Raw genomic sequence first — 15,751 nt, forward strand, 5'->3', positions numbered from 1 at the left:
CCTAACCAATGTCCTGTACAGCCGCAACATGACCTCCCAACTCCAGTACTCAATACTCTGACCAATAAAGGAAAGCATACCAAACACCGCCTTCAATATCCTATCTACCTGCGACTCCACTTTCAAGGAGCTATGAACCTGCACTCCAAGGTCTCTTTGTTCAACAGCACTCCCAAGGACCTTACCATTAAGTGTATAAGTCCTGCTCAGATTTGCTTTCCCAAAATGCAGCACCTCGCATTTAATTGAATTAAACTCCATCTGCCACTTCAAGGTAAATTTTAATGCCACGAGACAAGAGCTTTCAAAAGTTGATTGGAGTAGACTGTTCGCAGGTACAAGGGTGTCTGACAAGTTGGAGGTGCTGAGGAATGTGATGACGAGAGTTTGGAGGCATTTTATTCATGATAGAGTGGTATGATTAAGGAACAATGGATGAATAAAGATATTGATGTTCTTGTCAAGAATAAAAGAGAATCGTAATTTAGATACAGACAACTTGGTTCAATTGAATCTCTTAATCAATATAAAGAGTGTTGGAGCATTCCTAACAGAGAAATTAGGAAGTCAAAGAGGGGAAAAGATAGCATTGGCAGATAAGGTTAAGGATAATCCAAAGAGATTCTACAAATATAGTAAGAGTAAGGTAACTGAGAGAGGGTAGAGCCTCTTAAAGATCAAGGAGGTCATAAGAACTAGGAGCAGGAGTAGGCCGTCTGGCCCTTCGAGCCTACTCTGCCATTCAATAAGGTCATGGCTGACCTTTTCGTAGACTCAGCTTCACTTACCTGCCCATTCACCATAACCCTTAATTCCTTTATTGTTAAAAAATAAATCTTAGTTTTAAAAACATTTACTGCAGAAACCTCAACTATTTCTCTGGGCAGAGAATTCCACAGATTCACAACCCTCTGGGTGAGGACGTTCCTTCTCAATTCAGTCCTGAATTTGCTCCTCCTAATTTTGAGGCTATTCCCTTGTGTCTTAGTTTCACCTGCCAGTGGAAACATCCTCTCTATGTCTATCTTATCTATTCCGTTCATAATTTTATATGTTTCTCTAAGATCCCCCCTCATTCTTCTGAATTCCAGTGAATATAATCCCAGTCTACTCAGTCTCTCCTCATAAGCCAACCCTGTCAACTCCAGACCTAGGTGAACCTCCTCTGCACCTCCTCCAGTGCCAGTATATCTTTTCTCAAATAAGGAGACCAAAACTGCATGCAGTACTCCAGGTGTGGCCTCACCAGCACCCTGTACAGCTGCAATATAACCTCCCTGATATTCAACGTAATTCCTTCAGCAGTGAAGGACAAAATTCCATTTGCCTTCTTAATTACCTGCTGTACCTGCAGGCCAACCATATGTGATTTATTCACAAGGGCACCCAGGTCCCTCTGCACAGCAGCGTGCTGCAACTTTTTACCAGGAGATGGGAGAGATACTAAATGAATATTTCTCATCAGTTTTTAGTGTGGAGAAAGAAATGGAGACCAGAGAATGCAGAGAGAGAAATATTGATGTTTTAAAAACAGTTCACACTACAGAAGAGGAAGTTTGGGAGGACGTGGAGAATATAAATGTGTGTAAATCTCCTGGACCTGACCTAATGATCCCAGAACATTGTGGGAAGAAAGAGAGGACATTACGAGACCCCTCGCAGAAATATTTACATCATCTGTAACTACGGGTTGTGGGGGGGGGGGGGGGGGGTGGGCGGTGGCTGATGACTGGAGGGTAGCTAATGTTGTACCTTTGTTTAAGAAAGGTTGTAAGGGGAAACTGGGGAACTAAAGACCTGTGAGTCTGACTTTGACTGGCAGGAAATTTTTGAAGGTGATTATAAAAGGTAGGATTTATGGACATTTAGAGAGGCAAAATTGATTAAGGATAGTCCGCATGGTTTTGTGCGAGAAAAATCGTGTCTCACAAACTTGATTGAGTTTTTTTGAGGAAGTTACCAAAAAAGTTGATGATGGCAGAGCAGTAGACATTGTTTATTTGGATTTTAGTAAAACGTTTGACAAGGTTCTGCACGGTAGGTTAATTAGTAAAGTTAGGCCACATGGGATTCAGGATGAGCTTGCCAATTGGATACATAATTAGCTTTTAAGGTGAGTGGACGGAGATTTTAAAAAAGACATAAGAGCCACATTTTTAACACAGAGAATAGTTCGTGTGTGGAATGAACTTGCAGAGGAAGTGGTGGATGTGGGTACAGTTACAGCGTTTAAAAGACATTTGGTTAACTACATGAATAGGAAAGGTTTGGAGGGATACGGGCCAGGAGCAGGCAGATGGGACTAGCTTGGGATATGTTTGGCATGGACTGTATGTTTTCGTGCTGGGTGACTCTATGATTAGGTGTAGCGTTGCATTCAGCAGATATCACTCTCTCCATCGAAAGTAATGAATTCTTTTTACCGGTGTCACTGCCTGGATAAGTGGAGTTTTGTTCTCATCTGATGCATTCACCCAGTTCACATCAGCCCCATGTGCCAGTGCATCAGCCATGACTGGGAGATTTTGGAGTGCGGCAGCTCGGTAAAGTAGTGCCCCTGGATGGAGGTCTCGCAGCTCGTCACAGCTCTCAGCATTTGAGGCTTCTTTATCATTCACGCCTACAAACAGGGAACAGGAGAAAGAGAAATTGAAATTAGTGAACCTGACCTGACAGTGCATTTCAGCATTTTACGTTTATAAATTCATCTTTAACATAGTAAAAACATTCCAAGGAGTAGCTAGGTAAAGGAAAATTGACATAAGAAAAACGAAGATATTGGGACAGATATGTGAACATGGGACATTGGAAACAGTCCTTTGATTCCTGCTGCTTCATTCATTAGTAAGATCATGGCTGATCTGGCTGTTGTTTCAATTCCACTTTCTAGTCCGCTTCTGTTCCTGGGATAATGGGGTATATTAGGGCCCAACAAATGAGTCCTGGATCTCTGGAGGCCCCCCCCCCCCTGCCAGTCCTTGCATGGGGCAGGGCTGCTGTGCTCAGTTGGGGTCCTGAACTAGTGGGGTCTTTGATTTCTGTACCTACTCCTGGACTGCATCCCATAACTTTTAATTCAAATGTTTATCATAAATCTATCCCGGCCCTGTTTACAGACCATTCTCTTCTGGAGAAGAATAATTCCACATTCTTAACTGACCACAGGATACTAAAGTTCTTCTTATCCCTATCTTAAAAGTAACATCCTTTATTTTTCAAGTATGTCCCCTAAATTTAATCTTCAGCACAAAAGGAACCATTCTCTGGGTATCCATCCTTCCCAGTCCCCTGAAGTTTTTGTTTCAATAGTACTAGCTCTTTTTATGGTGGCATGGTGGCACAGTGGTTAGCACTGCTGCCTCACAGCGCCAGAGACCCGGGTTCAATTCCCATCTCAGGTGTCTGTCTGTGTGGAATTTGCACATTCTCCCCGTGTCTGCGTGGGTTTCCTCTGGGTGCTCCAGTTTCCTCCCACAGTCCAAAAATGTGCCGGTTAGGTGAATTGGCCATGCTAAATTGCCTATAGTGTTAGGTGAAGGGGTAAATGTAGGGGAATGGGTCTGGGTGGGTTGCTCTTCGGAGGGTCGGTGTGGACTTGTTGGGCCGAAGGGCCTGTTTCCGCACTGTAAGTAATGTAAATCTAAATCATTCTTCCAAACCCCTAATTTCTAATGGCCAACTGTCCGATGTTTCTTCATAAGATAAGCCCCTCATCGCAGGAATGAGTTGAGTGAACCTTCTTTGAATTATTTCTGAAGCAATTCTACCTTAAAATCAAAATTATGACACCAAAACTACATAGCACTGTAGACATATAACTGGACCTCCAAGGGCCTTTGTTCCAATATAATCTAATCTCAATCCTTTCAAAGGAACATTTCAATTCATCTTTCTTGATCAAAAAATAGATGAAACGTTGAATTCTACCTTTTAGTATATTGTCAATATACTAAATTCAAACTTGATTAGAGTTTGTTTTTTTGGGGGTATAATTTAAACTGATTAGCCAAATTCAAAATTGTTTTTGTCTCTGGGCAACCAGCTATCCTAGCTGCTGGACCACATGTTACATTGTATCTTATTCAGAACACTTGGTGCTGTTGGATAGTTCTGCTCACATTTAACTCTCTTACAGGTACAGTACACCCACATCTTCATAACAATCTATCCAAGCAAGAATCGATTAAGGTATAGATGTTGAATATTGCTGCAAAAAGACATTTTGTGAAAGCTTTCTGTCTTGCACTCATAACAAAATGTTGCAAGAATACCAACTCAAGGGAAAAAAAATCCAACCTTAATGCTACATGAGAAGAGATGGCTGATTGGTTGGCAAGGGGATTCTGATTGGTAGAGATACTCTCCCTGGCAACATCTGTGCAAGTAACATTCTTGCCCACACAATTCCCAGTCAGCCAATGGATATCTCTAACAAGAAAGAATTTAAGCAACACCTCTCCATTCAATGGCACATTGTTGAATCCCCCACTATCAACCTTGGGGTTACCACTGAGCTGAAACTGAACCAGACTAGCCACATTAATACTAATCTACAAGAGCAGGTCAGAGGCTAGGAACCTTGAAGTGAGTAACTCACCTCCTGACTCCCCATAACTTGGAGAAAGTGAGGACTTGGAGATGCTTGAGATCAGAGTCGAGAGTGCGGTGCTGGAAAAGTACAGCAGGTCAGGCAGCATCCGAGGAGCAGGAGAATTGACGTTTCAGGTAAGAGCCTTTCATCAGGAATTCTTGATGAAGGGCTCTTGTCTGAAACGTCGATGCTCCTGCTCCTTGGATGCTGCCTGACCTACTGTGTTTTTCCAGCACCACACTCTTAACTCCCCATAGCTTGGCCACCATCTACAAGGCACAAATAAGGACTAGGATGGAATCCTGTCCACTTGGATGAATGCACCTCCAACTACATTCAAGTGGCTTGACACCATCCAGGACAAAACTGCACTCTTGAGTGATATCCAAAAATGTTTATTCCTCTCACAACCAACACCCAGATGCAGCAATATGTACCATCTACAAGAGGCACCAGAGAAATTTATCAAGACACCTTTGGTAGAAACTTCAAAACCCATGACCACAACCATCTAGAAAGAAAATGGAAACACATACATGTCACCATATGCAGGTTCCTCTCCAAGTCACTCACCATGCTGACTTGTCACTGTTGGTGAGTGAAAATCCTGGAACAGCATAGTGGGTCAATTTACAAATGTCCTGCAGCTGTTTAAAGTGGCACTGTTACTTAATATTGATCTGAGATTTAATAGAATAAGTGAACAGGGTTAATTGGGTATGAATTGATTGAATAAATATGGGGAACTAAGAATCAGTGGAGTGTGAATTTTGTGGTGTATGGTTAACTGAAATGAAGCTCTCGCTGAAAGTATGGACTTCAACTGTTTAAAAACAGCTATCCTGTAATGTATAACAGTAGTAGTGGAGGGTGGTTGAGTCAAACTGTAAAGTTTTAGGGTATGATTTACCCACCTATTTCCTGAAAATGAGCCTTATGACCAGTGGTGTGCATGTCCACATAATATAGAATAGACCGGCTAAACTGCGACCAGGTTTCTGAGTAATAAAGATCGGGTTAATGTTAGAAAATTTGAGAGTCCCATTAATCTCAGACTTTTGGGAATGATAACACACCAGAAGGAGCTAGCCAGTGGAGAAATGTGACTATTAAGTCGGGCAAAGAAGGCCACTGGCAAATGTAAAAGCTGGTTGAACATATAGGGTAAGGACAGGAAGTTAGGTCATGGAGTGGGAATATGAAGATAGAAGGGAATAAAACACTTAGTTGTTGGCTTTGTTAGTAACAAATGCTTGGAAGAGTAGATTAAATAATATTGTTTCTTAGTCCTCCAAACAAGCCACCAAATAGTGAAGCAAAATTAATGTGTATTTTACCTAAATACTGCCATTCCAGTTTGGTACTTCTCAACGAGGTGTGCCTTGTTTAAACTGGGCTGTCAAGTTAAAAATAGACTTTATCATGAGGAGCAGCTTTCAAGCATCTTTATGTTGTGTGTGAATAATTGTTTGTTGAGTGGAAGCAGGAAACTTGAAAACATTGTGATAAGTGGGCTTAAAGAAGAATTCCAAGTTGGATTCTGGAGCTTTTTCACATATTGGATTGGAAATCAGGTTGAAATGACTGTGTCACTTTAGCAACCTTACCTGGGAAATGTTAGGCTCATTGTTATTAGTCAAACTGAAATGGACGAAATGCAAAGTCTAAACGGACAGCTGAATTGACTTGGTACCCTAACAAAACCAGATGAGAGAGTTTTGTAGCAATACAGTTGAATAAAATTATGAAAAATCCCAACATAGGAGATGTTCTGGTAAACAAGACATTGAAAAAAACATTTAAAATAAAGCTTTTTGTTAAAGTTTGTATCAGTGTGAAATGCCAGAAACCTCATCATGCTTTTCATCATGCTTCCTAAGCAATCTGTGATGGATTCTTAAGTACAGGAGAGTTTGTAATTCTTCTTGTGAGATGGGGAAGAAAATATTGCAGTTTAGCTTCGGAAGGTAAAAAGATCAGATTTGTAAAAGGAAGGTACTTAGCAACAGAAACTCGCTTTTGTTAAGGCTGTGGATATGGTGTTTCTCTGCAAAAATATTGGAGGAAATTGTAAAAAGCAATTGAGTAGCAACACACTTTGAGTGCTACATTGATAGTACTTTGCTATGGAATAAAATACACTCAACAATTGTGCAAATGGGAAAATACTGAGGCTTGATTTTGTAGTTTTAAAACAGACTGGAGAATGGAGAAATCTCCAAATTGGAATGGGTGGATAGCAGGAGTCAGCTAGAGATTATTTGTAAAACAAGAGAGCAAATCCTCAGAAACTGCCATCCATACTGGAAAAGGGATACTTGGAATGCCAATATGCACAGAAGAAATGGGGATATAATATGTTGTCATTTTATATGACTTGTTTTATTTAATTTAAAAAAAGATTTAAAAGGATAAAGAGAATCTGTTATTGTCTAATATAGTCTGAAGGAATGCCTGAGACCTAAAAATTTAATGATAGTCTTTATATACCTTGGTAATTGAGATGAAACACGATTCAGAAAAAGTGTTTTATCATGAGATACATGATGCAAAGATGACAAAACACATGACTTTTATCTGTTCATCCACCTCCTGCCCCCTTCCAAACAAAAATACAAAATTTCAGCATTTCTTAAATCTTTAACTTATACCATCATTTTACACTCTGGGCAATGCATCTGCAACCACATTATTTGCTCCAGAAATATGAATGACCTTACCATTAAATGGTTGAAATAATATATTCTGAGTAAGTCTTACATTTCAAGTTTTGAACTTATGAATGAATACCAATGGATCACTGTCACTGTAGATTAATGTACTGTACATCTGTTATCATGTCAAACATAAACTTCAAAAAATTGAAGACAATGACATTCTCAAAATCTCTTTTGTAGAGTACATCCACTGAGAAGTATGTCCTAATAAGTTACTCTTGCACTTGTGAATACACTTTTGGGCAAATTTATTACAAAACCAGCCAACTGTAATTTCGTAGCAAGTTTGCTACTGGTCTGACATGTTCCTCCCAGATGTTATTATATATCTCAAAGCCAAAATAGATGTGCAATTATGAATTTCAGCTATGACTTGATTCATTAGCCTTTGGAATGTAGTTTGGTCATTCTTTAATCCAAATGGCATTACTTGAAACTGTTTGTGACCCTTCTTCTTGTTTGATGTTCAGGGCACTTGCCAGTACCACTTCAATACATTTATGTCAGAAAGGAACACAGCACTGCCAACCCATAGAAACACAGGAACATGAGTGGACTATTTTGGCCTTGAGCCTGTTCCACATTTAATTAGATTATGGCTCATCTGTGGCTTAACTCCATTTATCTGCTTTTGGCCCATATTTCTTCCGACCATTTGCTTAACAAAACATTATCTATCTCTGACTTAAAATTAACAATTTTAAGCATTTGCTGATGTTTGTGGAAAAGGCTTGCAAACATCTATCACCTTTTGTGTATAAGAATGTGTAGAAATCTCTCCTGAATAGCTTACCCTAATTCTGAGACTATGCCCCCTAGTTTTAGAATCCCTAACCACTAGAAATAGTTTATCTTTACTATCTTTTCCTGTTAATACAGTCTTCCAATAGTGGGAATGAGTACAAATCTTATTTTCTGACTGCATTTACCTTTCTGTAATCTATACAGTATCTAGTTGATCTATCCAGTTTATAAACTGACAGTATCGTTGAAAGCGAAGTGCTTTGATTGGGTTCATTAAAGTAATTTTCCAGAATGTATTGAATTTATTTTTCCTCCCCGGAGTTTGTTTTTCTGAGCTGAACTGATAAGGATTCTGTCTTATTGGTATGAAGTCTCCATATTATGCCGAGCTAACACAGCACACCCATGCGAGTATCTACAGATTATCTAATACTTCCTCGGTTGTTTTGCAAGATCCTTCCATTGTCCATCATGTAATCATCTCCATGAGGTCTTCATTTAGCTCTGTCTTTTAATCGTGCAATCTTATATCATGATCCTGTAGGTTCGTGTTGCTTTGCTATTATCAGAAATAATATCAAACTTGGAGGTGTGGGAAACAACATGGATGATATCAAACAGCTGTAACAGGGCATGGGCTACTGGAAGAGATAGACAACTGGTAATTTGAATTTAATACAGAGAAATGTGAGGTGATGCATTTTGGCAGAAGGGTTAGGGAGAGGTAGTACATACTGAAAGGTACAGTGCTAAAGAGAGCGCAGTTCCAGAAACATCTGGGAATTAATGTATATTAATCTTGAAGGTAGCAAGACATACTGAAAGAATAATTAGAAAACTTTCTAGGATCTTGTCACACCATAAATAGAGACATTGAGGATGAAAACAGGGTAGTTACGCCTAACCTATATGAAGCTCTGGTGAGACTGCAACCAGATTATGGTGTCCATTTATGGGTACTGGACTTTAGGAAGGATATGAGTGTCCTGCAGAGGGTACAGAGGAGGTTTACCAGAATTACTATAGGGATGAAGGATTTGTGATGATGCTGCTCCTTTAACAAGGTAATGTTATCTTTGGTTTTTGTTTTCAGAGTGATTGTAACGACACAGATTCAGAGAGAGCTAAGTTTGAAGGGTATTAGGGCCAATTTGATTATAGCTAACAGATACTGCCTCAGGCAAAAGGTTTTCAAGATTTGAAATAATCACTTGTACGATAAAATGGGAGTGGCCAGTTCTCCCAGCCCAGCTTTTCTCTGCTTTGGTTTGGGGTTTTAGCGAGCAGTCAGTGGTGAAGCTGCAAGACCCAAAGAAGCAGCTCCATGCTGATCCTCCCCCTCTCTGACATCGCTCCTGGAAGACCCTGGGTTTGATTTTACCTTAATTGCCAAGGGGGTGTTTATGGGGATTGTTGCAGGAATTTGGAACAGCATCATTAAGTGGGGATACTCTGTTGGGTTTTCAGACAGGCTAAGTTACTCTATTGTCTGTACCTTTTTGTTTGTGTTTCATTCGGTAATATCGCAAATAAATTCTGTTTTGTTCAGAACTGAGTGGTTGGCCAACTGCATCTCTTCTGGAATATCTACTATAAACCTGCTTCAAACAACTAGCAAAGTTAGTGTCCATGCTACTTTCTTGAAATGATTTGAGGGGGACTGTCCTGGTCCATAACAGATTGAGGGCTTGTCTGGGATTTGTTCAATGGTTCCAGTTGGGATTTGTGTTGTTGGACTTAGAGGCAGCGAGTGGCAGGTGTGAGTATCTTTTATTCTGCGTGTTCATTTTGGTTGGTTTAAACAGTGCTTGGGATAGCAATGGCTCTCTCAGTCACTAAGAGTTTTCTGGGGTTGGAAGAAGTGACTTTGGGGGTTTCACAAAAAGAGAATAAGGCCAAGCTGCTGGAATTAGCAGACAAGCTGGGATTGGAGCTACCTCCTTCTGTGTGGGAAGGAGAGATAATTACAGCAATAGCTCAGCATTTAAATTTGTTGGAAAAGCCATCAGAATCTTTCGAGATGGCTAAAATTCAATTGAAAAAGAAGCAGCTTGAGTTAGAGGCAAGGAACAGGCAACAGAAATGAAATGGTTTGAATTATGATTAAAAGCAGAGGAAATGGAAAAAGAACACTGAATCTTTTAGCAGAACATAAAGAAAAAGAGAGAAAGAGAGAGAGACAGCAGATAGAAAGAGACAGAGAGGAGAGAGAAAAGGAGAGGGAAGAAAGGAAGAAAGAGAGGGAGTTTTAACTTCAGAAATTGGCACTGAGACAGGAAAGTCAGCTGAAATGGATGGAGATGAAGGCTGAAGGGAAGTTTAGTGAGGAAGAGAGTGAGGATGAGCAAACCCATGGTAGCTAAAGGGCTGGGGAGAAACTGTTTAAAGCTTTGCCTAACTTCGATGAGAGGAATGTGGAAGCCTTTTTCATCTCATTTGAAAAGTTAGCTAAACAAATGCAGTGGCCAATCAGCTTAATCCAAACAAAACTTGTAGGTAGAACTAGTGAGGTATTCACGTCACCATCAGAGGATGTATCTGGGCCGTATGAGGAGGTGAAGAAAGCCCTTTTAAGTGCATGTGAGCTTGTGCCAGAAGTCTATAGATAATGTTTCAGGAAACTAAGGATATCGAGTTTGAAAGGATCAAACAAATAATTTTGATAGATGGATAAAGGCATTAAAATAGAGCAAACCCATGATGTTCATAGAGACAATTATTTGGGAGGAGTTCAAAAATTCACTTCTGAAGTAGTGAGAACTTATGCAGAAGAGCAGAGAGTTAAGAACGGCAAGGTTAGCAGCTGAAGTGGCTGATGATTATGAGTTGGTCCATAATTCAAAGTTTAGCTTCCAAAATCAATTTCAATCCGTGAGGGATAGAAGTTGGGACAAAGAGAAATCCTCACGTGGATAGAGAAAAGTAGATCTTGGTGAAGATCATGAGGATAACTTACCACAGGGTACAAAAGGAAACCCTTGAAGGGGAAAGAGAAGTTAAAAAGCTCTGGTGCTTTCACTGCAATAAAGTAGGCCACATGAAATCACAATGTTGCTGGGCCAGGAAAAGCACTGGGAAACCAGATGTAGGAAAAACAGGATAAGCCAGTGAATTTTGTCAGAGTGGTAATGGAAAGCACAGTGTAGGCTAAAAAGCTGACCAGAATGTACAACTTGGTCAGAGGTTGATTAAGGAGGAAGTGCCAGATCTTCTTAAACCATATACCTTCAAGGGTAAAGTGTACTCACATAGGCCAGGAGCAGCAGATAAAGAGGTTACAATATTAAGAGATACAGGATCCTCTCAATCTTTGATGTTGAAAGATGAGGAGCTATGTACCCCTGAAGGACTATTGCCAGAAAAGGCAATCCTGGGATTGAGTGGGTTTTATCGAAAATTCATCCCAGTGTGGCTGCAGAAAGGCAAGAAGTTTCATTGGACAGCGGACTGTCAGAAGGCATTTGACAACCTGAAGGCTGTGTTAACCACTGCCCCGGTATTAGCCACAGCTAATTACGCAAAGTCAATTTAAGACGATTATCGACACAAGTGATGCGAGTGTCTGTGCTGTGTTCTTGCAAGAAGATGATGAGAGATAGAAAGACCTATCAGTTATTTCTCAAGGAAATTGAACATTAATCAGCATAAATATTTGACAGGTGAGGAGTCAGAAAAGATTTACAAGGATGTTGCCAGGGTTGGAGGATTTGAGCTATCGGGAGAGGCTGAACAGGCTGGGGCTGTTTTCCCTGGAGCATCGGAGGCTGAGGGATGACCTTATAGAGGTCTATAAAATCATAAGGGGCATGGATAGGGTAAATAGACAAAGTCTTTTTCCCTGGGGTGGGGGAGTCCAGAACTAGAGGGCATAGGTTTAGGGTGAGAGGGGAAAGATATAAAACAGACCTAAGGGGCAACTTTTTCACACAGGGTGGTACGTGTATGGAATGAGCTGCCAGAGGAAGTGGTGGAGGCTGGTACAATGACAACATTTAAAAGGCATCTGAATGGGTATATGAATAGGAAGGGTTTGGCGGGATGTGCGCCATGTGCTGGCAAATGGGACTAGAGTGGGTTGGGATATCTGGTTGGCATGGACGTGGTAGACCAAAGGGTCTATTTCTGTGCTATACATCTCTATGACTCTATGAGTCTTTGAACTTGGTGTTAACGTCATAACATTTCAATGTTTATGTTCCCAGTAATGTATCTGAGACAATCATATACACTGATCAGAATCCACTGAAGTTTGTGGAGAAATTGAAGGACAAAACGTCAGACTGTTTAGATGGAGCATGCTGTTACAGCCAATTTCAAAATTGTGCATGTGGCCGGACAAGAAAACATGATTGCTGACGCCTTTTCGAGTCTCAAATGAGAAACGGAGGTGTTCGATGGCAGGAATACAACAAACTGAAACAGAGTGTAGCAGGGCATATTTGCACAATTATTGTCAATGTAATTTATATGGTTGTTGTGGTATACTAACAATTGAAGATAAAGGGGTTTTAAAATGAAGCTATGTTTGGATATTGATGGTTCATTTTTTTTAAGTGGGGAGGTGTGATGATGCTGCTCCTTTAACAAGGTAATGTTACCCTTGGTTTCTGTTTTCAGAGTGGTTGTAAAGACACAGGCTCTGAGAGATCTAGGTTTGAAGGGTTTTAGGGCCAATTTGATTATAGCTAACCGATACTGCCTCAGGAAAAGGGCTTTCAAGTTTAAAGAAGAACTTGTACAATGAAAGGGGAGTGGCCTGTCTCCAAGCTCAGCTTTTCTCTGCTTTGGTTTTAGCGAGCAGTCAGTGGTGAAGCTGCTAGACCCAAAGAAACTAGGGTAGGAATAGGTCCAGTCAAGGAAGTTGCGTTGTTTTGTTCAGAACTGAGTGGTTGGCCAACTGCATCTCTTCTGGAATATCTACTATAAACCTGCTTCAAACAACTAGCAAAGTTAGTGTCCACACTACTTTCTTGAAATGATTTGAGGGGGTCTGTCCTGGTCCATAACAGATTTTAGTTACAAAATAAGGTTGGAAAACCTAGAGCTCTTCTAAAAGCAAAGGGGCTGAGGATGGACCTGATTAAGAAGAACAAAATCATCTAGGTTTCCATTCCTATTAACTGATGATGCAAGCCCTATAGGACATCAATTTAAGTTTTTTGACGAGATATTGGTGTATGTGAGGAAGAACTGTTTTCAGAAGTACTGTTCATAGAATCTCTACAGTGTGGAAACAGGCCCTTCAGCCCAACAGCTCTGCACCGACCCTCCAAAGAGTATCCCACCCAGACCCATTCCCCAACCGTTTTATCCCTGCCTAATGCGTCTACACATCCCTGAATGCTATGGGACAATTTCCCATGGCCAATCCATCCTCACCTGTACATCCCTGGACACTATGGGTCAATTTAGCACAGCCAATCCACCCTAACCTGGACACTATGGGACAATTTCCCATGGCCAATCCACCCTAACCCACACATCTTTGGACTGTGGGAAGAAACCGGAGCACACGGAGGAAAATCACACTGACATGGGAAGAATGTGCAAACACCACACAGACAGCTGCCTGAGGCTGGAATTGAACCTGAGACCCTGACGCTGTGAGCAGCACTAACTACTTGAGCCACCTTTGCACAGCAAATGGTAATGACCTGTGGTCGATGGTATTTAAGTGAAAGGAAATTTCAATCTTACCTGAGTTCGAGGACGAGGTTTTCCCTCTTGGCTTCAGGAAAGGTTTTGGTGGTTTTTCAGGTTTTTGGGCTTTCTCCAGAGTGTTGGTACGCTGATTTCGCTTCAAGCTGCATCTTCGAAGTCTGATGCCACTTTCTGGAAGTTTGTGGATAAATTTCTTCTCCACATACTTGGCCCGAATCCAGGCTTCTTTCTCCTGTCTAAGGAAGGAGAGTAGTGAACGAGGCTGTTATTCACTGTGCCTTTTATCAACTTTCAGGATCATGGTAGAAAAAGACCTTTGCAATCTTAAGACAGATGTTATCCTCAAAATATAATCCTTACCGAGGAGATCCAGGGTGAGGCTTTTTCACTGTCATCTCTTCAATTCGAGCTTCATAGATCCGATTAATGGTAGAGTTCCCCAACTCACACATCAGCTGTTTGCGAGAGAAACATAAAGAGTGAAAGGGATGACAGAGTGACGGGAAAATCAAAGCAGGGTTGGGGTAGTAGTGAAAGCTCAGCGATGAAGGAGAGATCTGATGAGTAAACACAGGTTGAGGGCCAGGGGAGTGGGACACAATAAACAGTGAGAAATGGAGATGAGTGAGGGGGTGGAACAGAGGTGGGGGTTAAAATCAGATGTGGATAGGGCTTCAGGGAAAATAACCTGGGAGGAGAATTGGGAAGAAAACGGGGAGAGCCTGACGAAGCGTGGTGGAGATGGGAAATAGAACAGGAAAGGGAAAGGGAAAAGAAATAGGAGCCGTAGGGAAGAGATAGAACAAAGAAAAGGGTGAAGGGGGAAGCAAAGAAGATGGAGGGGGGAGTAAGAGGAAGGGAAAGGTGAAGCAAAGGGTGGGGACAAAAAGATGAATGTGGGATAAAGGTGAGAGGAAGGGAGGGAAAGCAGAGAGAAAGAGGGGGGCATAGGAAAAGTAAAGGAGAATTCAGATGTAGAAATCCAAGGTCACAGGTCGGTGCAACATCGAGGGCCGAAGGGCCTGTTCTGTGCTATATTGTTCTATGTTCTATGTTCTAAATGTAAGAAATCCCATATTATATAGTTTAAACTATATTAATTCTGGAAAGTACTGACCTTTAACAATTCAGGCTCCCAGGAATCAAGAGTCAGTGATCGGACTTTGGAAAAATGGACTCCCAGACTCCTGACAGAAATAAGAGAACCAAAATTAGTTCTCTCTTGCTCAGTACATACTTCCAGTTGTCATGTCTTTAGCCTCTTTTCTGACAGTTACAGCTTCATCCCACTCCTGACATTCTTACAAGAAGTTCCTCAAGATCAGTGCTGGGCTTATTCCGAACACTTAGATTTGTTACTTGTTCCCAGCGTTCAGCTCAAAAGTTCAGAGTTTACAATCCCATTAATAGGTAACCACAGGAGAATAAAATCTGGAAAGTTTATGAATATGAATCTCTGGGCTAAAGTAACAAGGGTTTTGAAAGAAAATAACTGAGAACACTGAATTACTTACTCGTTCTGTAATCAGTATTAGAATAGAATCCCTACAGTGTGGAAACACACCCTTCGGCCAACATGTCCATACCGACCCTCTGAAGATTATCCCACCCACACCCATTCCCCTATTACTTAACATTTCCCCTGACTAATGCACTTAAAATACACATCCCTGCACAGTATGAGCAATTTCTCATGGCCAGTTCACCTGACCTGCACATGTTTGGACTGTAGGAGGAAACCGGAGCATCCAGAGGAAACCCACGGGGAGAATGTGCAAACTCCACACAGACAGTCGCCTGAGGTGGGAATCGAACCTGGGTCCCTGGCGCTATGAGGCAGCAGTGCTAATCGACACTCCCTAACCACCCGATGCCTGGAGGAAGATTGCCTCATCTTCCACCTTCTAACACCATGGCATCAATGTGGATTTCACCAGTTTCCTCATTTCCCCTCCCCCCTCCATATCCCAGATTCAACCTTCCAACTTGGCACTGCCCTCATGACCTGTCCTACCTGTCCATCTTCCCAGCTATCTGC

General features: G+C 41.3%; 1 protein-coding gene across 1 annotated transcript in view; it reads right to left on the minus strand.

Moving 5' to 3' along the window:
• acap1 (ArfGAP with coiled-coil, ankyrin repeat and PH domains 1) overlaps positions 1-15,751 on the minus strand; it is a 126,877-nt gene that overhangs the window by 8,578 nt on the left and 102,548 nt on the right. Inside the window, exons 15-18 of the mRNA XM_043683385.1 lie at positions 14,831-14,900; positions 14,074-14,168; positions 13,750-13,949; positions 2,424-2,620 (exon numbers count right to left, since the gene is read on the minus strand). Of these exons, the coding sequence (XP_043539320.1) occupies positions 2,424-2,620; positions 13,750-13,949; positions 14,074-14,168; positions 14,831-14,900 (562 nt within the window). The remainder of the gene's footprint in view (positions 1-2,423; positions 2,621-13,749; positions 13,950-14,073; positions 14,169-14,830; positions 14,901-15,751) is intronic.

This window comes from Chiloscyllium plagiosum, chromosome 48 (assembly GCF_004010195.1).
Source record: "Chiloscyllium plagiosum isolate BGI_BamShark_2017 chromosome 48, ASM401019v2, whole genome shotgun sequence".
NCBI lineage: Eukaryota > Metazoa > Chordata > Chondrichthyes > Orectolobiformes > Hemiscylliidae > Chiloscyllium > Chiloscyllium plagiosum.